The 25,556-nt window shown below is 44.4% G+C and overlaps 1 protein-coding gene and 1 non-coding gene across 4 annotated transcripts; both read right to left on the bottom strand.

Moving 5' to 3' along the window:
- Positions 1 to 5,445: 5,445 nt before the first annotated feature.
- Positions 5,446 to 20,583, bottom strand: RGN (regucalcin). Of its 3 annotated transcripts, none has more exons than XM_035288624.2 (7): positions 20,524 to 20,583; positions 17,714 to 17,891; positions 14,404 to 14,586; positions 9,041 to 9,256; positions 7,313 to 7,444; positions 6,887 to 7,041; positions 5,446 to 5,887 (listed from the first exon to the last, which is right to left on the bottom strand). In XM_035288624.2, the coding sequence occupies exons 2-7, from the start codon at positions 17,874 to 17,876 to the stop codon at positions 5,837 to 5,839; spliced, it is 900 nt and encodes a 299-aa protein (XP_035144515.1). In that variant the 5' UTR covers positions 17,877 to 17,891; positions 20,524 to 20,583; the 3' UTR covers positions 5,446 to 5,836. The 3 variants fall into 3 exon arrangements, with proteins under 3 accessions (XP_035144515.1, XP_035144514.1, XP_035144516.1); XM_035288623.2 differs by lacking the exon at positions 20,524 to 20,583 and adding an exon at positions 20,210 to 20,494; XM_035288625.2 differs by lacking the exon at positions 20,524 to 20,583 and adding an exon at positions 18,087 to 18,182.
- On the bottom strand, positions 10,916 to 11,019 carry LOC118150758 (U6 spliceosomal RNA). The gene has a single exon (XR_004738906.1). It is a non-coding gene; the product is annotated as a U6 spliceosomal RNA (small nuclear RNA).
- Positions 20,584 to 25,556: the final 4,973 nt, after the last annotated feature.

Genomic DNA, 25,556 nt, shown 5'->3' with positions numbered 1-25,556 from the left:
AGGAGCAAGATCAAAAAAACTCAAAACCTAGCAGAAGACAAGAAATAACTAAGATCAGAGCTGAACTGAAGGAGATAGAGACACGAAAAACCCTTCAAAAAATCAATAAATCTAAGAGCTGGTTTTTTTAAAAGATCAACAAGATAGACAGACCACTAGCCAGAATGATTAAAAAGAAAAGAGAGAACAACCAAATAGATGCAATAAAAAAAAAACGATAAAGGGGAAATCACCACAGATTCCACAGAAATTCAAACCATCATCAGAGAATATTACAAACAACTCTATGCACATAAACTAGTAAACCTGGAAGAAATAGATAAATTCCTGGACACCTGTGTCCTCCCAAGCCTAAACCAGGAGGAAGCCAAAACTATGAATAGGCCAATAACAAGGTCTGAAGTTGAGGTAGCCATTAAGAGCCTACCACACAAAAAAAGCCCAGGTCCAGATGGGTTCACAGCCGAATTCTACCAGACATACAAAGAGGACCTGGTACCATTCCTTCTGAAACTATTCCAAATAATCCAAAAAGAGGGAATCCTTCCCAAATCATTTTATGAGACCAACATCATCCTGTTACCAAAACCCGGCAGAGACCCAACAAGAAAAGAAAACTTCAGGCCAATATCCATGATGAACATAGATGCAAAAATCTTCAATAAAATACTGGCAAGCCGATTGCAACAGCAAATCAAAAAACTTATCCATCATGATCAAGTAGGATTCATCCCGGGGATGCAAGGCTGGTTCAACATACGCAAGTCTATAAACGTAATTCACCACATAAACAGAATAAAAAACAAAAACCACATGATTATCTCAATTGACGCAGAGAAGGCATTCGACAAAATTCAACAGCCCTTTATGCTAAAAACCCTCAATAAACTCGGTATCAATGGAACGTATCTCAAAGTAATAAAAGTAATAAAAGCTATTTACAACAAACCAACAGCCAATATCATACTGAATGGGCAAAAACTGGAAGCATTCCCTTTGAAATCCGGCACTAAACAAGGATGCCCTCTTTCACCACGCCTATTCAATATAGTACTGGAAGTTCTAGCCAGAGCAATCAGGCAAGAAAAAGAAATAAAGGGTATTCAAATAGGAAAGGTGGAAGCCAAATTGTCTCTATTTGCAGACGACATGATGGTATACCTAGAAGACCCCATTGCCTCAGCCCAAAAACTCCTGAAACTGATAAGCAACTTCAGCAAAGTCTCAGGATATAAAATCAATGTGCAAAAATCACAAGCATTCCTCTACACCAATAACAGACTTAAAGAGAGGCAAATCAAGAACAAACTGCCATTCACAATTGCTACAAAAAGAATAAAATACCTTGGAATACAACTCACAAGGAACGTAAGGGACCTCTTCAAGGAAAAGTACAAACCACTGCTCAACGAAATAAGAGAGAACACAAACAGTTGGAGAAACATTCCATGTTCATGGTTAGGAAGAATTAATTTCGTGAAAATGGCTATACTGCCCAAAGTAATTTACAGAATCAACGCCATCCCCATCAAGCTACCATTGACTTTCTTCACAGAACTGGAAAAAACCACCATGAACTTCATATGGAACCAAAAGAGAGCCCGCATAGCCAAGTCAATTCTAAGCAGAAAGAACACAGCGGGGGGCATCACACTACTGGATTTCAAACTATACTACAAGGCTACAGTAATCAAAACAGCATGGTACTGGTACCAAAACAGAGATATAGACCAATGGAACAGAACAGAGGCATCGGAGGCAACACAACATATCTACAACCATACAATCTTTGATAAACCTGACAAAAACAAGCAATGGGGAAAGGATTCACTGTTTAATGAATGGTGTTGGGAAAACTGGCTAGCCATGTGCAGAAAGCAGAAATTGGACCCCTTCCTGACACCTTACACTAAAATTAACTCCAGATGGATTAAAGACTTAAACATAAGACCTGGCACCATAAAAACCCTAGAAGGAAATCTAGGCAAAACCATTCAGGACATAGGAGTAGGCAAGGACTTCATGACCAAAACACCAAAAGCATTGGCAACAAAAGCAAAATAGACAAATGGGACCTAATCAAACTCCACAGCTTCTGCACGGCAAAAGAAACAGTCACTAGAGTGGATCGGCAACCAACAGAATGGGAAAAAATTTTTGCAGTTTACCCATCTGACAAAGGGCTGATATCCAGAATTTACAAAGAACTCAAACAGATTTACAGGAAAAAAACAAACAAGCCCATTCAAAAATGGGCAAAGGATATGAACAGACACGTTACAAAAGAAGACATACATGAGGCCAACAAACATATGAAAAAATGCTCATCATCACTGGTCATCAGAGAGATGCAAATCAAAACCACATTGAGATACCATCTCACGCCAGTTAGAATGGCGATCATTAAAAAAGCTGGAGACAACAGATGCTGGAGAGGATGTGGAGAAAAAGGAACACTTTTACACTGTTGGTGGGAGTGTAAATTAGTTCAACCATTGTGGAAGACAGTGTGGCGATTCCTCAAGGCCTTAGAAATAGAAATTCCATTTGACCCAGCAATCCCATTACTGGGCATATATCCAAAGGACTATAAATCGTTCTACTATAAGGACACATGCACACGAATGTTCACTGCAGCACTGTTTACAATAGCAAAGACCTGGAACCAATCCAAATGCCCATCGATGATAGACTGGATTGGGAAAGTGTGGCACATATACACCATGAAATATTATGCAGCAATCAAAAATGATGAGTTTGTGTCGTTTGTAGGGATATGGATGAATCTGGAGAACATCATTCTCAGCAAACTGACACAAGAACAGAAAATGAAATACTGCATATTCTCACTCACAGGCGTGTGATGAAAAATGAGAACACATGGACACAGGGAAGGGAGTACTAAACACTGGGGTCTATTGGGGGGAATAGGGGAGGGACAGCGCGGCGGGGCGAGCTGGGGAGGGATAGCCTGGGGAGAAATGCCAAATGTGGGTGAAGGGGAGGAAGGCAGCAAAACACACTGCCATGTGTGTACCTATGCAACTGTCTTGCATGTTCTGCACATGTACCCCAAAACCTAAAATGCAATAAAAAAAAGAAAGAAAGAAAAAAGAAAGATCAATGCAACTAATAAACCTCTAGCAAGACTGACAAAGAAAAAAGACACAAATAACCAGTATCAGGGATAAAAGGGGATATTACTAGAAACCTCTCAGGCATTATTAAAAGGATAATAAGGAAATACTATGCATAACTACAAATATAAATTTGACAACTTAGATGAAAAGGATCAATTCCATGGAAGCCACAAACTAATAGACCTCACCGAAATTAAATAAGGGACCCAGGTGGCCTTATAATTATTAAGGAATGTTAAAAACCTTCTGAAAAAGAAATCTCTGGGTCCAAATGGTTTCACTGATGGATTTTGCCAAATATTAAAAGAATAGCAATAATTATTCACTATCTTTCCAGAGAGTAGAAGAGGGAATACTTTCCAATTCATTTTGTAAGGCCAGAATTACCCTGATGTCAACCACAGACAAAAGCTAGTAGGTGCAAAAATCCTCAACAAAATATTAGAAAATGGAATTCAGCAACATACAAAAGTAATAATATACCATGACCAAGGAAGGTTTATCTCAGGAATGCAAGAATTGATCATATTAACAATCTAAAGAAGGACCATGTAATCATATTAATAAATGCAGAAAAGTAAATGAGAAGAACTTCCTCAATTTGAGAAAGGCCATCCACAAAAATACATACAACTCATATCAGAGTTAATAATAAAAGACTGCATGCTTTTCTCTTGAGATTGGGAACAAGACAAGGCTGTCTACTCTTATTATTTCCATTCAACATAATACTGGCAATCTTAGCCAGTGTTATAATGCAAGAAAAATAAAAACAATACAGATTGGAAAGAAAGAAAGAAAATTGTCTCTGTTCACATATATATCAAAATATATCCAAAGAATGTCAGAAAAGCTATGGAAATACTCTTAGAACCAATTAGTGAGGTTAGCAAACTCATCAGATACAAAGTCAACCTATAAATGCCAATCACACTGCTATAAACAAGCAATGATCAACTGAAAGAAACAAAAAAATAATAATAAGGCTGGGTGTGGTGGCTCATGCCTGTAATCCCAACACTTTGGGAGGCTGAGGTGCGTGGATAGCTTCAGCACGGGAGTTCAAGGTTGCAGTGAGTTCTGATCATGCCACTTCACTCTAGCCTGGCCCATAGAGCAAGAGTCTGTCTCTAATAATAATAATAATAATATTTACAATAGTTCCAAAAAGTGAAATACTTGGATATAAATCTGACAAAACATGGACAAGATCAGTATGCTGAAACTTATAAAACCCTAATAAAAAAATTGAAGAAGCCCTAAATAACGGGAGAGACACGCCCTGTTCATGGATAAGACTCAGAATAGTAAAGACGCCAATTATCTCCAAATCGTTTTACAGATTTAAAGCAATTTCAGGCTGAAGCACGGTGGGTCATTCCTGTAATCCCAGAGCTTTGAGAAGTCGAGGCAGGAGTACCACCAGGAGTTTGAGACCAGCCTGGGCAACATAACAAGACTTCGTCTCTGAAAAGCAAAAAAAACCCAAAAAAACAACCAACCAACCAACCAAACAGACAAAAAGAGCTTGGTGGCACACGTCTGCAGCTTTAGCCCAGCTCCTTGGGAGACTGAGGCAGGAGGGTTGCTTGAGCCTGGGAGGTAGAGGCAGCAATGAGCCATGATCACACCACTGCACTCCGACCTGGGCGACAGAGCAGATCCTGTCTCAAAAACAAACAAACAAACAAACAAACAAACAAACAAACAAAAAGCGATTCCAGTTAAAAAATTGTACCCGCATTTCTTTTGTAGATATTGTCAAGCTGATTTGAAAATTTATATAGAGGCTCAAATGAATTAAAATAGTCAAAACAATTTTGAAAAAGAGCAAAGTTAGAGAAATCACACTACCTAAGTTTAAGGCTAATGTATAGTGACAGCAGATCAGTGGTTTCCTGGGGACAGGAAACAGGCTGGCAGAGGGGCTGAAGGCAAAGATTACGACGGGACAAGAAAAGTTTTGGGGTAGTGGATAGATTCATTATCTTATCTGTGGTGTTGGTTTCATGAATGTATATATGTGAAAAATTTGTCAAACTGTACACTTTAAATATGTACAGGCCAATTATAACTCAATAAAGCTATTTTAAAAATAAGTATTCTTTCCAAAGAGGCATATTACTTTTATATCCAGTAGGTGGCAGCTGGAACCAAGGATTTCGACAGCATGTTTGAGTCATCCTCCAGCTGCATTTTAGTTTGTAAAGTAACATATAGGAAGTTTAATATCTAAGTAGGTTAGATAGCACTGTGGCATATTTTATAAGATTATGATGAAAATAAAAAGGAACGTAGTAGGTCATTACCAGGTTACCATTTATTGTTCCTTGAAGCTTTAATATAGTTAAGTATGAAATGCAGAATCAAGAAGAGATACGTACCCACCCACCCCGGCAATTTACAAAGAATCAAGAGACTGACTGACAGTTGAACGATTTTATGTCCTTCTGCAGTACCTTTTACGGAAAGCCTTATAGTGTTTTTTTCTAATCTTTTTTTTATTGCATTTTAGGTTTTATCAGAACCACCTGTTGCTCCCTGTTAAAAATGCTCTACCTTTTAAAAGTTGTAAATTAACATTTAGCCCTGTTAATAAGATCATCACCTCATTTTTCTTTCTAACTAGATTGAAATTTTAGCCCCAGAATTCTCTAGTTGTCTTCAGAGCTCCCTCTGGCAGGAAAGACCTGTCCTCATCCTGCATAGGAGTAGGGAGCAATTCCTTTGACCCCCAGACCAGTTACCTGTTGAAAAAGAAAAGAGGAAAACTCAGACAAAAGGTAATTCACAAGTATTCTTCAAAAGCATTTTTATGATTTGTAATAATATACTTAGCCACCTATTATCCTTGTTTTATTTCCTATCATAAAAGGGAATGATCTGACTGGGTATTTATGGTCCAACTCAATTATTCATACAGTTTACAATTCAACTAGCAATGGTTTATGACTAACCTGGATTTACAACGGAGTCAGTTTTATCATCTGCCACCCGCTAAGAAAGAGGTTTCGACGTTATGTATTTATTTTCAGCTCAAAAGCTCTATGATCTTTATCAGTTTTTATCCTGCTGCCAAAAGATGTTAAAAATCGGAAACATCCTTAAGACAGCAAAACAATCGACCTTGTAGGCATGTTGCAAATACTGGTTTGAAGGATTTCAAATATTGGTTTGAAACATTCTACTGATTTGAAAATTTTCAATGAACATGAAGAAAAAAATCAAAGTAATACAAAGTAGGGTAAACACATCATCTTGGACTTCAGATAAGTTATTTTCTGGAAAATCAAAATAAGGCAGGGTACAGTGGCTCATGCCTGTAATCCTAGCACTTTGGGAGGCTGAGGCAGGCAGATTGCCTGAACTCAGGGGATTGAGACCAGCCTGGGCAACATGGTGAAACATTGTCTCCACTAAAATACAAAAAATTAGCTGGGCATGGCGGCATGCACCTGTAGTCCCAGCTACTCGGGAGGCTGAGGTAGGAGAATCGCTTGAACCCAGGAGGTGGAGGTTGCAGTGAGCCGAGATTGCACCATTGCATTCCAGCCTGGGTGACAGAGCAAGACTCCATCTCAAAAAAAAGAAAAGAAAAAAGAAAGAAAATGTTTTTCAGTCTAGCACGATGAGCTTACCATGCTAAATAGGATAATGCTTTGGAAGTATGCAAAAGTACCAAACAGTCAGTTACTTACAGGGGACCCCCTACCCCACCCCCAAAATAAAAGAAATAGCCGTATCACCTTGAAAATTCCACCAGCTTCAGGTTGCCTCAAAAGGCCCTCGGGGTCCATTCCATCCCGGGCGCAGGTCACATACATTTCAGAGTAATCCTTCCCTCCAAAGCAGCATGAAGTTGTTTTATCAACAGGCAGCTTCACGGTTTGAAGTCTTTTCCCTAGACCACCAAATATTTTATTTAAAGTTTAAGTTGTAGCAATTTCCAATCCGTGTATCATTTCTGTGCCCTTTGCAGAGTAATAGGCAAGATCTAAGAAGACTGTGGAGGTCAGGATTCATCCATGCATTTAATATTTAACCTACTTGCCCTGACGATTTATTTTGAGCAAAAAGATGCACCTCTACAGGAAAAGAAATTCTGACTGTAGCTTTCGGGCTATATCTCTGCCTAATCATGACAAGGATTTTTGATTTTGCTGCGGGCCTACCTGTCGCAGGATCTAAACGGATCACTCTTCCTCCATTGTAACAGGCCACCCAGAGCTTCCCCTCAGCATCAATACACATTCCATCTGGGATTTGTTCTTCTTTTTCCAGCTTGTAAACACTTCTGCGGTTGGCTATGGTTAAAAGACAAAAACAAAAACAGAACCACAACAAACAAGAGGCCACTAAATAGTGAGAATCAAACAGGCAGCTCTCAAGCTGGTTATAAATACTGATCACTTTGGCTTATCCAGTGTCTGGCATGTGAACAAAGGATTTTTACCACATGATTGGGATGGATTCATTGTCTTCTGTTTGGGGACAGGCATATCTGTTTAAGCTTTCAGAGGGAGAGAGGAAAAAGCAAGCAGAATTCTTACAAAAGTACCAATAATAGTTCTTTTTGAAGCTGACCTGAACTGGGGCCCTGCATATCTCTGTCAAGTTCATGTCAGCTTGTGGTTAGACCTTTGCTGTTTCAGTTACAAAAATGCCTACTTTGATCAACTCTGAGGTCCACAAGGCAACTGAATGGTAACACGTGAACAGTTCATGAACAGAAACTAGCAAGATATATGAGTTCTTTTTTCGCCTGGCTGAGTGCTTCAAAATCAAGACCAAATATTAGAAGAGCCTGTTTCTGGCAGGAGGGGCACTCAGAAACCAACTAGGTGGCCTTAAGGGGGATAACCACAGTATACAAAAAACAAATATAAAAATCCAGAAGAACTTTATGCTACAAAGTCCAGGTCACTGCAGTCATCAGATTAAGGTATAATGGAAAAATGTTAAAACCACATGTAATGAAATTGGGTAAAAACAGTCATAAAAAGAGAGCACTACATGTTTTTTTCTTTTTACTGTTTTGAGATGGAGTCTTGCTCTGTAGCCAGGCTGGAGCTCAGTGGCGTGATCTTGGCTCACTGCAACTTCCGCCTCCCAGGTTCAAGTGATTCTCCTGCCTTAGACTCCCCAGTTCTACATATTTCAAAGGAAAACATCTGCACCAGAATAGTTTGCCTCTGACTAAATCTGCTTGCAGAGTTATGGGGATATTTTTCCCAAGTCATTTTTATTATTAGTTTTGCTCTTTTGTTTCATAAAAGGTTTGGCACCTTTCGTGAAACAGTTTCAAGGACCCTCTTCTAGGTTCTAAATAATTCCTTTCCTCCAGGTTTCCAAAGACGGCTCCTTTCAAGCGTATTGATGGAGTTGGACAACGTGCAAATACTTTTTTTCTTGCTTTTCCATTTTGAAAGGTTGGTAATTAGCTTCTGAGTACTTGCCTATGGTTAAGTACAAACAAGAAATAGCAATCAAAAACCTCAAGTTTTCTGTTCTTTTGCCCCAATATTCTGTTACGTATTCTCTACCTTTAGGCTCCTCCTGGGAGAACAGGATCCCTTTTGAACTGAGCCTCTTTCTGATGATGATGGCAAGGAAGAAGATTGAGACTCTATCCATATTTTTATTAACTATTTTTATTAGCTCCCCTGGATCTATTCATATAATGCCAAACTCTTGCCATATTTAAATATGTTGAGGGTCATGATTTGACTGGCAGCACAGTCAAGTCTGTGCTATTATTACTATATTGGAATAATAGCATCAGAAGACTCTCCATTTAAGTAAGGACCTCTTCACATGGGGCAAAGGAGACGCGCCTTACTAGTCACAAACAGATGAAAACAAGAGTGGCAGCACTGAGACAAACAGTGAAAAATACATACAGATCTGTCCTGTCTGCAGGTCATAGTCAAAGGCATCCACAGAGTAGGACAAGCTGTCGATGTAATAGAAGATTTTGTGATCCAGCGACCAATCCAAACCATTGGAGATGTCCACCTGGTCAAAGTACTTTTTCACCTGGTGGTCAGGAAAGAGGGAGTACAGGGCCCCTTGGTGTCGCTCGAGAACTGCTGGAGCTGTTTCCTCGGCCATGGTGCCTGCAAAAACCAAAGAACTCTGAGCTCTGCCCCACAGCATCTTGCCCCATGCACGACACTATCCTTTCTCACCAGGGACCCTTTCCAGTGATTAAATCAAAGGAAATCACTATACAGTCGGGCACAGTGGCTCATGCCTGTAATTCCAGCACTTAGGGAGGCCAAGGTGGGCGGATCACAAGGCCAGGGGTTCGAGACCAGCCTGGCCAACATGGTGAAACCCCATCACTACTAAAAATACAAAAAATTTGCTGGGCATGGTGGTGTGCACCTGTAATCCCAGCTACTCAGGAGGTTGAGGCAGGAGAATTGCTTGCACCTGGGAGGCAGAGGTTGTGGTGAGCCAGGATCGTGCCACTGCACTCCAGCCTGGGCCACAGAGCGAGACTCTGCCTCAAAACAAACAAAAAACCTGGATGAAATGCATGGCACTGCCATCTTAGAACTCTGAAAAACAAATATTAGCAGGCAGCTCAGGGAAGAACAGCAGAATTGGAAGTACCACCGAACAGATGGTGAGCTCTTCATTTTCTTCTCTGCTATCTCCCAGCCTGAACTCAATGCAGCCTGCAATCTGGAAGTGTGCACTGTGGTGCAGACAGAGATCCAAGAGAAACCCTCTAGATCTGGCTGGAGGAGCAGGAAAGGAAACTCCTGGAGCTCAGAGAGAGTGGAGAAGATCCCTAGGTTATTTCCCACTCCCTTTTCTCCATTTTCTCATGCACCAGTCCCCAGACAACTCTACAGCAGGGATAGCAACAGCAGAGAGCATGGCCAGCAGCAGGAAACTGTAGGAATGCAAACTCCAAGGGAAGGAGACATCCCTCTCCGTTGGGTGAAGCTGCAGTCCCCAAAGGGCAATGCCAAATACTGTTGCCTTTTTTTTTTTTTTTTAAGACAGGGTCTCCATCTATTGCCCAGGCTGGAGCGCAGTGACGTGATCTCGGCTCACTGCAACCTCCACCACCCAGGTTCAAGAAATTCTCCTGCCTCAGCCTCCCGAGTAGCTGGGACTACAGGTGCACGCCACCACACCAGGCTAGTTCTTGTATTTTTAGTAGAGATGGGGTTTTGCCATGATGGCCAGGCTGGTCTTGGACTCCTAGACTCGCTCTGGTTGCTCAGGCTGGAGTGCACTGATGTGATCTTGGCTCACTGCAGTCTCCACCTCCCAGGCTCAGGTGATTCTCCTACCTCAGCCTCTCGAGTAGCTCAAGCAGTCAAGCAATCCACCTGCTTCAGCCTTCAAAGTGCTGGGGTCACAGGTATGCCAAGCCTCCTCCTCCTCCTTCTCCGTCTCCTTCTCTTTCTCCTTCTCCTTCTTTTTTTAGCAGAGTCTTGCTCTGTTGCCCAGGCTGGAGTGCAGTGGCGTGATCACAGCTCACTGCAGCCTCAACCTCCCAGACTCAAGCACTCTAGCTAAGTATATATTATATTGTAATATACTATAATATGTAAATATTATATATATTAGTATTATTGCTATAGAATACTAGTACATATTAGTATTATTACTATAGAATACTATAGTAATTCCTAATAGATCGACTCACAATGACATCTACAATTTTAAGAGGTCTCCTGATGACCCCAGAGACTCCATGCTAAGAATGCATCTTTTTGTCTCACGAAGTGTCTCAGAACTGTAAAGTTAAAAAAAAAAATATGGAGTGCTTCATGCATTTGCGTGTGACCCTTGTGCAGAGCCCATGCTAATCTCTGTATTGTTCCAATTTTAGTAGATATGCTGCTGAAGTGAGCACAAAACTGTCAACTTCTAGTCAAAAGGGAGAGAGAAAATCAATTTCACCAGGAGGTGAATTATCCAATCATGTATCTTTATCCTGCAGAAATTACTAGCAGGCCAGCCGCAGCAGCTCACACCTATAATCCCAGCACTTTGGGAGGCTGAGGCGGGTGGATCACCTGAGGTCAGGAGTTCGAGACCAGCCTGGCCAACATGGTAAAAACCCACCTCTACTAAAAATACAAAAATTAGCCGGGTGTGGTGGCATAAGTGCCTGTAGTTCCAGCTACTCAGGAGGCTGAGGCAGGAGAATTGCTTGAACCCGGGAGGCAGAGTTTGCAGTGAGCTGAGATCGTGTCACTACATGCCAGCCTGGGTGACAGAGTGAGACTTGGTCTCAAAAAAAAAAAAAAAAAAAATCACTGGCAGAAGGGCTTCCAACAGATTCTCGTCTTTAATCTTTCAACCTGTCTGGGACCATATCTGTGGTTGTATAAAGTCCAGGAAGGTGGGAAGCAGTCTGTAGTCAGTTGCTCTGAGCTCTGCTACGTTCCACGTTGAACGTGCCTTGGACCAGGACAGCAGGGCCAACAATGTGAGGCAGCAGTGTGGGGAGGTGGGAATAGCAGAGATGGAGAATAAACTTTGGCTAACTTAGAGGGTTATCATGATGAGAAGTATATGTAAAACTCATTATCTAATTAAAAACTGTAGATACAATTATTATTATTTTTGAGACGGAGTTTCCCTCTGTTGCCCAGGCTGGAGTGCAGTGGTGTGATCTTGGCTCACTGAAACCTCCGTCTCCCGGGTTCAAGCGATACTACTGCCTCAGTCTTCTGAGTAGCTGGGACTATAGGTGCGCACCACCGCACCTGGCTTTTTTTTTTTTTTTGGTATTTTTAGTAAAGACGGGGTTTCACCATGCTGGCCAGGATGGTCTCGATCTCCTGACCTCGTGATCCACCCGCCTCAGCCTCCCAAAGTGCTGGGATTACAAGTGTGAGCCACTGCGCCCAGCCAATAAAATTCTTTTAAAGCTGCATATAAGTCATTCTGCAACCATCTTAGTAAAGATTGGTTCAAGGAAGAATCATCAATGAATGTAAAACCTAAGGGAGAAATTTTGATGAGGACCAGGGTATTTGCATGGACTTAAAATATCTCCTCATGTTGTAGCCAGACTCCAAGATACCCCCTAATGATTCCTACCTTTCAGTATTCTCACCCTTGGATAGCCCCCTCTGTCACTTTGTGACCAAGCATATGGCAGAAGTGATGGTATGTCACTCCCAAGATTGGTTAAAGACTGTAGCTTCCATCTTGAATCTTGGGTGCATGTGTGTTCTCTCTCTCTCTCTCTCCTCTTACCAATGGTTCTAGGGGCAGCCATGTCCTGAGCAGCCCTATGGAGAGACCTACCGGCTAAGGAACTGAAGCCTCCTGCCAATCCCTATGTGAGTGAGCTTGGAAGTAGATCCTCCAGACCCCTTCAGGGAATCCAGCCTTTTCCGAGGCTGCAGCCTGTGCAGAAAGCTTGACTAGAGTTTTAGGAGACAGCCTGAACTGCATCTATCCAGCTAAGCTGCACCCAGATCCTTGACCTTCAAAAACCATGTGAGATAATAAATATTTCTTATTTTAAGCCTCTAAGTTTCAGGGTAATTTGTCATATAGCAATAGATAACTAAGAACCCCCACAAATTGCTTATAAATTGCATTTAAAAATAGTTATCCAGTAGAGAAATCTGACAAGGCCTTAAGCTGGTGATCAAAATCACCAGTGAGGGGACACATTCACACTGTGTTCCTCCAGATGGGTTACCCTGAGAACAGAACGTTATCTATGTGGTCTTCCAGTCAGGAATGTATAACATCAACTTGATCACAAGCAAACACCAGACAAATACTAAATAAGGAATGCCCTATTAAAAAACAGGGGAGTCGGGTAGGGCTGGCTGTATTCTTAAAAATGGCAACATTATAAAAAACAAAGAAAGTCTATGAAAATGTTCCGGTTTTAAAAGAGATCAAAGAGCTATGAAGATGAAATGCAACCCACGACCCTAGACTGGATCCTGCGCTAGAGGGAAAAATGCGAGAAAGGACATTTTTGCACAATTGACAAAATTGGGATACAGATAGTATATCAGATAAAATGACTGTATCAGTGCTAAACTTCTTTTTTATTTGAGACGGAGTTCCACTCTGTTGCTTAGGCTGGAGTGAGTGGTACAATCTCAGCTCGCTGCAACCTCTGACTCCTGGGCTCAAGTGATTCTCCTGCCTCAGCCTCTCAAGCAGCTAGGATTACAGGTGCCCATCACCACACCCAGCTAATTTTTTTTGTATTTTTAGTAGAGACGGAGTTTCACCATATTAGCCAGGCTGGTCTCAAACTCCTGACCTCAGGTGATCCGCCTGCCTCAGCCTCCAAAGTGCTGGGATTACAGGCGTGAGCCACCGCGCCCAGCCTAAACTTCTTTAAGTTGATCACTCTAACTGTGGTCACATAAGAATACATCATCTTTCTTGGGAAATTCACACTGCAGCATTTTAGAGGTAAAGGCACATAGAATGTATATGAGACCTACTCTCAAATGATTCTGGAGATAGACCGGGCGCAGTGGCTCACACCTGCAATCCCAGCACTTTGGGAGGCCAAGGCATGAGGATCACTTGAGCTCAGGTGTTCAAGACCAGCCTGGGCATCATAGTGAGATCTCATCTCTATTTATTGATTTAGTTTTTTAAAAAAGACTCTGGACATAAATATGTTTAGATATATACAGACAGCAAATGCTAAAGCAAACAGAACAAAATGTTAGCAACAGGCGAAACTGGGTGAAAGGTGTACAAGTGTGGTTTGTACTGTTCTTACTTTTTCCTGTAAATTTGAAAATATCTCTGATTTAAACATTCACAACAAAACCTCTGTATTTTTTTAGTGCTACAAGTTACTCAGGCAATAATAAAAGAAGAACCCAAGATTCATTATAAAGAACATTTTTCAGGTAGTGAGAAATTTATTTATTTATTAATTTCATTCATTTTAGGGTCTCACTCTGTCATCCAGGTTGGAATGCAGTGGTATGATCTTGGCTCACTGCAGCCTCGACCTCCTGGGCTCAGATGATCCTCCCAACTCAGCCTCCTGAGTAGCTGGGACTACAGGTGCCTGCCACCACACCCCGCTAATTTTTTGTATTTTTGGTAGAGACGGGATTTCATCATGTTGCCCAGGCTGGTCTCCAACTCCTGGGCTCAGGCAACCTGCCCGCCTTGGCCTCCCAAAGTGCTGGGATTACAGGCGTGAGCTGCCACCCCGGCGAGTAGTGAGAACAGTGTGTCAAAGTATTTCCTCCAAGGCTCAGTAAGTAGTTGTTAAGAGAAATCTTACCAGCAAAGTACCGCCCGGCAGGATCCACCTTCCCATCATTGAAGCGGTTGTTTTTCTTGTCGTTATCCACTGTGGCCAGGACAATTACTGATTGTTCTTCCCAGTTCAAAGCACAGAACTTTGTTCCAATGGTGGCAACATAGCCTCCTGACTGGCGAAGAGCCACAGAGCTGACTGGGGCATCTGTAGAGGCAAAGCAGCAGGTAAAAGGCAGCACTGGTTTAGTGGCTGAGGCCCCTGAGGTCACTGTGCTACCTGGCATCTCTTGGAGTGGCAGTTCAGCTCTCGTGACAATGGGAGCACTCTCTTCCTTCTGTTGAGTAGGGAAGGCTATGTAACGTAGTACATTTGTTGAGTATGAATTCTGTTTGCTGATCTGGGTAGCAATAGATAGAAATGTGAATAAAACCCAACTCCTCCGGAAGCTCCCAGTCTAGTGGGAGAAGCAGAGAAGTGAAAGCACAGTGGCCATGATATGGGGCAGGTGCCACATCCAGTTCAGAGGAGGAGTTTCTAATCTAGAGGCACCAGGACAGTTATCACAGAGCGAGCGATGCTCTATTTTGCCAGAAAATGCTCCAGAAAATGCAGAGACACAAACTGAGATTAATTACGGGGGGAAGGTTTTGTGACATCTCTCTCCTTCTCCAATCCAGGATCCTTCCTTCCTTCCTTCCTTCCTTCCTTCCTTCCTTCCTTCCTTCCTTCCTTCCTTCCTTCCTTCCTTCCTCCCTCCCTCCCTCCCTCTTTCCCTCCCCTCTCCTCCTCCTTCTCTTTCTCTCTTTATGTCTCTCTCTCTCTTTCTTTCTTCTTTATTTTTGAGACAGAGTTTTGCTCTTGTTGCCCAGGCTGGAGTGCAATGGAGCAATCCTGGCTCACTGCAACCTCTGCCTCCTGGTTTCAAGCAATTCTCCTGCCTCAGCCTTCTGAGTAGCTAGGATTACAGGCACATGCCACCATACCTGGCTAATTTTTTTTTTCAGTAGAAATGGGGTTTCACCATGTTGGCCAGGCTGGTTTCAAACTCTTGGCCTCAAGTGATCCACCAACCTTGGCCTCCTAAAGTGTTGGGATTATAGGCGTGAGCCACCATCCTGGCCCAGGATTTGTCTTTTCTAAGGGGCCCTATTTTACATGTATTTAACTGCAAATTGTTTCTCAGATCCTTTTTTGTAAGTAAAAAAAAATAGACAGAAATGTAGATGCAGACATAGTATAATACACCTCTTCATTACATCACTATATTTTATGTTTTTGAATTTTAGGTTTTCTTCGTTTAATATTTTTCCCTGTATAAAAACACTTTTTTTTTGAGACCGAGTCTTATAATCTCAACTCACTGCAACCTCCTCCTCCTGGGTTTGAGCAATTGTCCTGCCTCAGGTTCCCGAGTAGCTGGGACTACAGGCTGTGCCACCATGCCCAGCTAATTTCTGTGTTTATAGTAGAGACAGGGTTTCACCATGATGGTCAGGCTATTCTTGAACTCCTGGCCTCAAGTGATCTACCCACCTCAGCCTCTCAAAGTGTTGAGATTACAGGCGTGAGGTACTGCACCTGGCCAAGAAAGGCTTTTTTGGTTTGTTTGCTTGTTTGTTTAAGTGGAAAGACTGATTGCTGTGGTGATCAGTCACAGGAAATAAATTTATCAGAATTGATTTTGAAAACATTTCCTAAGTACCCATTCAGTGTGAGATAATGGGAGCTTCAGGAGCCACCCTTGGCTCAAAGCCCTGCTCACACTTTGATTGGAGTCATCAAGGGTCCCAGGAAATGCGTAGGACACTATTAGAAGGATGACAGTCTTGTCAGGGACCCAAACCTGCAGCCTGAGAGTCCTCTTGGTAGCTCTCTAAGCTACTGCTGACACCACAGCCCTTTCCATGAGTTGGCGGGGGGCTTTTCAGAGTACAGGTTGGCATGTGTGTCTGCTGCAAAAGAGACTAGAAAAGGCAAGGGGACCCCATCCCCACTCTACCCTCAGAGGTCACTTTAGTACAGTCATACTTCTGGGTGAATTAAAAAGTTGCTCCCTTTCATTTTTTTTTTAAAAAGGAAGTTTGAGGCTGGGCGTGGTGGCTCATGCCTATAATCCCAGCACTTTGGGAGGCTAAGGCAGGAGGACTGCTTGACCCCAGGAGTTTAAGACCAGCCTGGGCAATATAGGGAGACCCCGTCTCTACAAAATAATAATAATAATAGCTAGGTGTGGTGGTATGTGCCTGTGGTTCCAGCTACTCAGGGGGCTAAGGTGGGAGGATCGCTTGAGCCTGGGAGATGGAGGCTACAGTGAGCCATGTTTGCATTATTGCACTCCAGCCTGGATGACAGAGCCAGACCCTGTCTCACAAAAAATAAATAAATAAATACATAAAGAAAAAGAAAAAAATTGAGGTTCCCAGTTCTGGGTCGATAAAGAGTGTCCCAAGGTTATAGGAATTCCTGCTGTTTTTTCCCACGGGCTCAGTGTAAACAAGAAGCTTCCTTCTCTATTGATAATCACATCAAGCCTGTTCCCTTGGGCCATAGAAAGAGATAAATCCCTTCTTCAGAATTCACAGGGCCATAAATGCATCACATTCAAATTCCGTTGTGAATCCTGTTTTGTGCAGTGATCAAAGATAGCCCTGGTTTATACATCTAAAAGCTGGTTTTCACATTCAGTGAAGGGAAACACCTGTTTTGTTTTGTTTTCTTGTTTAAATTAAGGTCTTAGCCTGACCCAAGGCAGATAACTGGGTCTTTAACTTTCCGTAGCCATCTGACCATATTAAGGAAAGACAGGAACTAGAGCATCCCTGCATCCGGACAAAACTGGGAGTGGGCTAGGCATGGTGGCTCATGCCTATAATCCCAGCACTTTCTTTGGGAGTCGAGGTGGGTGGGCAATGTGGTGAAACCCCATCTGTACAAACAATACAAACTAGTCGGACGTAGTGGCACGCACCTGTGGTCATAGTTACTAGGGAGGCTGAGGCAGGAGGATCCCTTGAGCCCCAGGAGATCAAGGCTGTAGTGAGCTGTGATCACACCATGGCACTCCAGCCTGGACAACACAGTGAGACCCTGTCTCAAAACAAAACAAAACCAAAAACTGGGAATGTTGCCCTGTTGCCCGTCATTCGAAGAGGAAGAGAAAAGTATTGACCATCCATAATTAATCTCTGGGTCAAAGTGGGAGGATATGGAGTGGAGACACAGACAGCATGAAGGGTGTATTTAGTGTGCTTGAACAAGAAGGGCGCCATGGTGACTGCCCCTCTCCTGGGAAAAGGTAGCTGACTGGTCTCAGCCCAGCCTTCATCCTTACCCACGGTCACTCGCTGTACTTGCTTGGTGAGTGAATCCCACTGGCAAACCTTTTTTGCAGGAATGTCTACGAAGAGCAGAGAATTGGACGCTTCCACCCATACTGGAGACTCACCGCACCGGCAGTTCTCCGGCAAAACACACTCGATCTTAATGGAAGACATGGTCACGGAGGAGATCTATGGAAGGTAACAGAGGTGACTGAGAGGTCATCGAACAGAACAAATAGAGTAAAACACCTGGCTGAGAACTGGCAAGGCCGGATATACCTCCCCCAAATCAGACCAAGATACGAAATGTGACAGGGAGAGACACATGTAGGCAAAAGAAAAGAGCTGATAAGAGAGACCGTGACACATCTTCAACCAACTTACAGTGACGTGTTTCTGAAATGATCTTTTAAAAAGAAAACAAAAAAGCAACACTCTGACCTCCACTCCTTGGCGTTTGTGACCCTCAGAGAATTGGCTGTTGAAATAGTGCAAGGCCGCCCTTTATGTCAATATCCTGGGCCCCAGGGCAGGTCAGGGAGTTGGGCAGTTTGCTCATTGGTGGCCCCTCTGGGTGTCTGCAGGGTGCCTTCTGCTCCCTGCCTTCTGTTGATGCTGTTGGGCCCCTTCTCTGAGGGTACAGAGGCCAGGGCCCTCCACACTTGCATTTTCTGAGCTGCCGTATGTAAGTATGTATGTGCATATGTATATATGTATTTTTCTTCTCCATGTGGTTGATTTTTATGAACTCCATTTTTAGGACTATGTTCACCAATGAGAACACGCTGAATTTGAACTAACACGCGTTTCCCAACGCAGATTATGGAAGGAGAGGAGAAAAGAACAGCATCTAACCACCCTGGCAGAAACTGACAGCCCCTCCATGATTTCTTGCTTCCTAGGAAGACACCGGGCCAGTTTGGCAAGGAGTGTTGGACTCCACAGGAGAGGAACATTCTATGCTGGGACTTTAGGCCAGAGACCGTGACCAGTGAACTGGGAGAAGAGAGAGAAAAATTATCTGAAAAGAAGAAAAAATCAGATAAGAATCCCATGTGGGAGAGGAAAAACAGGCAATTTTCAAGAGCAATCTTTCTTTCTGCACCTCTGCCCTGAGTAGGTGGTTTCCAGGACACTGCCTGCATCTGTCAGGCACAGTGGCTCAGGCCTATAATCCCAGCTCTTTAGGAGGCTGAGGCAGGAAGATTGCTTGGGCCCAGGAGTCTGGGACTGGTGTGGGCAACATAGTGAGACCCTGACTCTACAAAACGACCAAAAATTAGCTGAGGGTAGTGGCGCATGCCTGTGGTCCTAGCTACTCAGGAGGTTGAGGTGGAGAGACAGTTTGAGTCAGGGAGTTGGAGGCTGCAGTGAGCTGTGACTGTGCCACTACACTCCAGCCTAGGCAATAGAGCAAGAACCTGTCTCGAAATAAATAAATAAAAATTGCTTGCATCTTCATCCTTCTCCCAGGGTAGCTATCTGCTTTGAAGTAAGTGGTCCTACACATGGATGGGCAAATGAATCCAGGAGGAAAAAAAGAAAAACAGCCGGGTGCAGTGGCTCACACCTGTAATCCCAGCGCTTTGGGAGGCCGAGGCGGGAGGCTCTTGTCAGGTCAGGAGTTAGAGACCAGCCTGATCAACATGGAGAAAACCCATCTCTACTAAAAATACAGAGAAATTAGCCGAGTGTGGTGGTGGGTGCCTTAATCCCAGCTACTCAGGAGGCTGAGGCAGGAGAATCGCTTGAACCCAGGAGATGGAGGTTGCAGTGAGCTGCGATCATGCCATTGCACTCCAGCCTGGGCAACAAAACCAGACTCTTTCTCAAAAAAGAAAAGAAAAGAAAAAGAAAAAGAAAAAAGAAATAATGTTTGATCTAATGTTTCCTTCAATAAACTACATTTTAAAAAAGAAACACAGCCCAAACCGGTCCCAATTATGGCCTGAGGCTGGAATGGCTCATGTCTGTAATTCCAGCACTTTGGAGGCTCAGGTTGGAGGATCACTGAAGTCAGGAGTTCGAGACCAGCCTGGGCAACATTGTGAAACCCCATTTCTACAAAAAATACAAAAAATCAATCGGGCTTAGTGGTTCGAGCCTGTGGTCCCAGCTACTCGGGAGGCTGAGGCAGGAAAATCGCTTGAACCTGGGAGGCAGAGGTTGCAGTGAGCCGAAATTGGGTCATGGCACTCGAGCCTGGGCGACAGACTGAGACCTTGTCTGAAAAAAAAAAAAAAAAGACGGGGGCGGGGAGGGGGAGGTAGGGGAGCGGTGGTTCAGATTCCAAAGGCCTTCATCCTATCAGTCTTAGATAAGGCCCAAGATTAGAGGCACGACTTTTGCAATAGCGACTTTTAACCACATGCTCACTCGGGGAAGCCAGTGGGGAGAGGATGGGGGTGCCAAATGTTTCATTTAGGCCCAGCCCGGTGGCCACAAAGGAGCAGCCGGGCAGCAGGGAGTGGGGACGGGGCGTCAGGTGCCCGTGCGCCCTGGGTTACCTGTGCCGGTGAGAGGCCTCCACAACAATCTGGTAGAGACGCTGGGGCCTTGGGCGACAGCAATGGCGACAGCGACTGAGATACCCTGGGAATCTGAAGGTTGAGCCTGCCTCGTCCCTGGCGCAGGCTTTGCAGAGGGCATACCAGCCAGCCTGGCGGAGCGGGCCCGGGTCCCCGGGTGGGCACAGGGCAGTCGGTCTCCTTCTGACTGTCCCCAATCGGGAGATCGGGACGAGCGGGTCTGGCTCTGTTGTCGCCGGGGCCTTTCCTTTCCAGGGAGGGGGCGGGGAGGCCAGCCTGGCTCAGGCACTCACCAGGCTGGAGACTTCTCAGGCGGCTCGAAGGTCAGGCAGCGGGCCGAAGGGAGGGGAAACGCCGACCGGGACCTAAGGCTTGGCAGGTGGATGGCACAGCCCTGGGACCCCGCCCCGTCCCCCTCCCTGTCCAGTCCCCCGCGGCTGGAAGAATCCTGCAGAGCTGCCCTCAGCAGGCGCGGGGATGGTGGGTATAGGCTTACGGCCCAGTGAACCTAAACTTTGGAGTTTGGACAAATGGCTAACTTGCCTTTTATTTCAACGAAAAACAAGTTGTTAAATACTGAACAGAGACAGACTGGGATGGTTAAACCCAAATAGGTTAAAAAGGAAAGAACTCAGCTTCCCCTAGCCCCATTCTAATGGAGCAGACCCTGGTGGCTGAAGGCCAACTCTTGCAGAAACGTTTTTGGTGAGGGAAGAGGAAAGACTCCATTTCAGTTTCAAATGATATGGAAAACAGTTTCCTCAGCAGCACTCAGCTCCTCATTCCCATTCTCAGCCTAAATGTACTCCTGGCCCTGCAATCTGACATTCCAGGCTTTCTAACTAACCCACATTAAAAAAAAAATAGCCAGGGCCAGTGCAGTGACTCAAGCCCATAATCCCAGCACTTTGGGAGGCTGAGGTGGGTGGATCGCTTGAGCCCAGGAGTTTGAGATGAGCCTGGTAACAAAGGAAGACTTCGTCTCTACTAAAAATTAACAAAACAAAACAAAACAAACAAAAAACCTGTAGTCCCAGCACTTTGGAAGGCCGAGACAGGCAGATCACCTGAGGTCAGGAGTTCAAGACCAGCCTGACCAGCATGTTGAAACCCCGTCTCTACTAAAAATACAAAATTAGCTGGGTGTGGTGGTGCATGCCTGTAATCCCAGCTACTCAGGAGGCTGAGTCGGGAGAATCACTTGAATCTGGGAGGCGGAGGTTGCAGTGAGCTGAAATTGCACCACTACACTCTATCTGCACAACAAGGGCGAAACCCCCTCTCAAAAAAAGAATTATCTGGGTGTGGTGGTGCGTGCCTGTAGTCCCAGCTACTCAGGAGAATGAGGCAGGAGGATCACTTGAGTCCACAACGTGGAAGCCGCAGTGAGCTGTGTTTCTGTCACTGCACTCTAGCTTTGGTGACGGAGCCGAACTCTGTCTCAAAAACAAACAAAAAGAACTCCCTTCCCTCTCTTCATCTACTTCCTCAGTGCTGATGTCTCCCTGACCTTATCTTGGCCCAGATGTTGCCCCCAGGATACAGGCCAGCAGCTCAACTGAGCTGTCCCAAACCAATCACATCATTTCCCACTAACCTCCTGAGCACTCTGTCTTGGGAAATGGGCTGCTTCAGCCAATGGGCTGGGCAAGAAGCCCTGACACCTCATGAGCCTCCTCTTGGTCCCTAACTCAAGTGCAGTTAGTCACCAGGTTATAGAATTGTCCCTTTAATGTCCTTCTATGTTGACACTGCCGTAATTCATTGAGGCCTTCCCCATTTCTGTCTTTTTTTTTTTTTTTTGAGACCGAGTTTCGCTTTTGTTGCCCAGGCTGGAATGCAACAGCGTGATCTTGGCTCATCGCAACCTCTGCCTCCCAGGTTCAAATGATTCTTCTGCTTTAGCCTCCTGAGTAGCTGGCATCTGCCACCACGCCTGGCTAATTTTGTATTTTTAGTAGAGACAGGGTTTTTCCATGTTGATCAGGCTGGTCTTGAACTCCTAACCTCAGGTGATCTGCCAGCCTTGGCCTCCCATAGTGTTGGGATTACAGGTGTGAGCCACCGTGCCTGGCCAGGCCTTCTCCATTTCTTGCCCACGTTGTTGTAATCTTCCTGGAGGCCTCATCTCATCCCTGTGGATCTGCTGCCAAAATGACTTCCTAGACAGTGAGTCTTGTAGGGGAGGAGATGTATCTTATTCACTCTCACCTCCCCGGGTCCCACACAGTGCTGACACATAAAGGTTTTTCAACTCTATGCTTTTTAGACTGGGTACTGTGGCTCACCCCTATAATCCCAGTACTTTGGGAGGCTGAGGCAGGAGGACCACTTGAGGCCAGGAGTTTGACACCAGCCTGGGCAACACAGCAAGATCTCGTCTCTATTTAAAAAAAAAATTAGGGCAGGGCACAGTGGCTGATGCCTGTAATCCCAGCACTTTGGGAGGCTGATGTGGGTGGATCACGAGGTCAGGAATTCAAAAGTAGCCTGACCAACATGGTGAAACCCCGTCTCTACTAAAAAAAAAGAAAAAAAATTACTGGGCATGGTGGCACGTGCCTGTAATCCCAGTTACTCAGGAGGCTGAGGCAGGAGAATTGCTTGAACCAGGACCCGGGAGGTGGAGGTTGCTGTGAGCCGAGATCATGCCACTGCACTCCAGCCTGGGCTAGAGAGCAAGACTCCATCTAAAAAAAAAAAAAAAAAAAATTAGCCAGATGTGGTGGCAAGAGCCTGTGGTCCCAAGTTACTGGGGAGGCTGAGGTGAGAGGATCGCTTGAGCTGGGGAGTTCAAGCTTGCAGTGAGCCATGATCGTGACACTTTACTTCAGCCTGGGTGACAGAGTGGGATCCCGTCTCTAAAACCAAAACAACAACAACAAAAACTATATGCTTTTTCCTTTTTCTTATTTATTTATTTATTTATTTTTGCTGAGAGGGGTACCTTTATTTTTTAAAAATTTAGTCTTACAGAAAAGTTGCAAGAATAATAGAAAAAAATTCATGATTACCCTTCACCCAGATTCCCCAAATGTTAAGTTTACCACATTTGCTTTAGCCTTCTCTCTCTTATTTACATATACATCTATATAGACTTTTTTTTCTGACCAGTTTGGGAGCAAGTTGCAGACCTGATGCTCCTTTACCTTTAAATACTGTACATCAGTCTGGGCGTGGTGACTCATGCCTATGATCTCAACACTTTGGGAGGCTGAGGCGGGTGGATCACGAGGTCAGGAGTTCAAGACCAGCCTGACCAACATGGAGAAACCCCATCTCTGCCTAAAATACAGAATTAGCCAGGCGTTGTGGTGCATACCTGTAATCCCAGCTATTCTGGAGGCTGAGGCAGGAGAATTGCTTGAATCTGGGAGGTGGAGATTGGGGTAAGTCGAGATCAAAGCATTGCACTCCAGCCTGGGCAACAAAAGTGAAATTGTATGTCAAAAAAAAAAAAATACTGTACTTCAGAGTGTGTTTCCTGAAAGCAAGGGCATTCTCTTCCATAAACACACAGCACAATGGTCAAAATCAGGTAAATTATCATAGATACAGGATTATCTATTGGAGTCTCACCAATTGTCCAACTAATGTCCTTTATAACAAAAGGAAAAAAGATGTTTGTTTCATGCCTGAATCCAGTCCAGGGTAAGGCACTGCATTTAGCTGCATTTAGTCCTTTTTCACCTGGAACAGCTCCTCAGCCTTTTTTTTTTTTTTTTTTTCCCTGACGTTGACGTTTTTGGAGTTCAAAATGTAGAATGTCCTTTAATTTGGGATTCCTTAATTTTTCCTCATGGTTAATTCAGGTTATGCCTTTTTGGCAATGCTACAAAAACGATGCTGTATCCTTAGCATCTGTAGGCAAACAATGTTGATTTGTTAACTTTAATCATAATATTCGGTTATGAATCTTTTAAAATTGGCTGGGCGTGGTGGCTCATGCCTGTAATCCTGGCACTTTGGGAGGCCGAGGTGGGTGGATCACTTGAGGTCAGGAGTTCGAGACCAGCCTGGCCAACATGGTGAAACCCCTTTTCTTTTCTTTTTTTTTCGAGAGACAGAGTCTCACTTTGTGGCCCAGGCTGGAGTGCAGTGGTGTGATCTCGGCTCACTGCAACCTCTACCTCCCGGGTTCAAGTGAACCCATGCCACCACACCCAGCTAATTTTTGTATTTGTAGTAGAGATGGGGTTTCACCATGTTGGTCATGCTGGTCTCGAACTCCTGACTTCGTGATCTGCCCGCCTCAGCCTCCAAAAGTGGTGGGATTACAGGCGTGAGCCACTGTGCTCGGCCTGTGAAACCCCATTTCTACTAGCTGGGTGTGGTGGCACATGCCTGTAATCCCAGCTACTAGGGAGGCTGAGACAGGAGAATTGCTTGAACCCAGGAGGTAGAGGTTGCAGTGAGCCAAGATCATGCCACTGCACTCCAGCCTGGGTGACAGAGTGAGATACTGTTTCAAAAAATAATAAATAAAATACAAAAATAAAGCGTAGTCACAGCACCCTGCAATGGATCCTGAGCACACAGGCCCTTCAAACTTGTGGCAAGTCCCTTCTTGACCTCTGTCATGTTCTGGCCATGTTCTCTGCTTCTTGACTTTGAACTTGCTATTCTCTTTTCCTAGAACACTTTTCTCTGACCACTAATCCAATGCTCCCTTCTGCACTGGACTAACTCCTAAGAGTCAGTTGAATGTCCCCTCCACCAGGAAGACTTCGCTGGCCCTCCCGGCTCTCTGAGCTATTGCTCTCCCAGGAGCGCCTCTTCATGTTTTATTACATTACTCATCACACTGAGATCCATTGCTTTATCTGTCTCTCCTGCCTCATCAGGCGCTCTCTCAGGGTACATCAGGATCTAGGATTACAATATAAGTGCTCTTTATTCGAAGACCACCTGCAGTCAAACAAATCTGGGTTCATTGACTCCTTATAGTGAGGAGGGAGAACATATACCATGGGGTACCCTGGGACGTCTCAGTAACCGGCCGTTAGAAAGAACCCACTATAGGCTGGGCACAGTGACTCACGCCTATAATCCCAGCATTTTGGGAGGCAGAGGTGGGCAACTCACTTGAGGTCAGGAGTTTGAGACCAGCCTGGCCAAACATGGAACACTGTCTCTACAAAAAATACAAAAATTAGTGCGTGTGGTGGAGCATGCCTGTAATCCCAGCTACTCAGGGCGGGGCTGGGGCAGGAGAATCGCTTGAACCTGGTGGGTAGAGGTTGCAGTGATCGGAGATCATGCCTTTGCACTCCAGCCTGGGCAACAGAGTGAGATTCGTCTCAAAAAAAAAAAAAAAAGAAAAGAA

Source organism: Callithrix jacchus, chromosome X, assembly GCF_049354715.1.
Source record: "Callithrix jacchus isolate 240 chromosome X, calJac240_pri, whole genome shotgun sequence".
NCBI lineage: Eukaryota > Metazoa > Chordata > Mammalia > Primates > Cebidae > Callithrix > Callithrix jacchus.
Note: the sequence above shows the minus strand (reverse complement) of the source record. Positions and strands in the feature narration are given on the sequence as shown.

Bases quoted from the DNA above. Each gene is read 5' to 3' on its own strand.
- RGN (XM_035288624.2), bottom strand. From the start codon at position 17,876: ATGTCTTCCATTAAGATCGAGTGTGTTTTGCCGGAGAACTGCCGGTGC. The intron at 7,445-9,040 runs GTATGTATTTTT...TTTTAACCATAG, and splicing joins CCTGCAGACAGGACAGATCT to CCAACCGCAGAAGTGTTTAC. The intron at 7,042-7,312 runs GTAGGCCCGCAG...TTGGTGGTCTAG, and splicing joins CCGTTTAGATCCTGCGACAG to GGAAAAGACTTCAAACCGTG.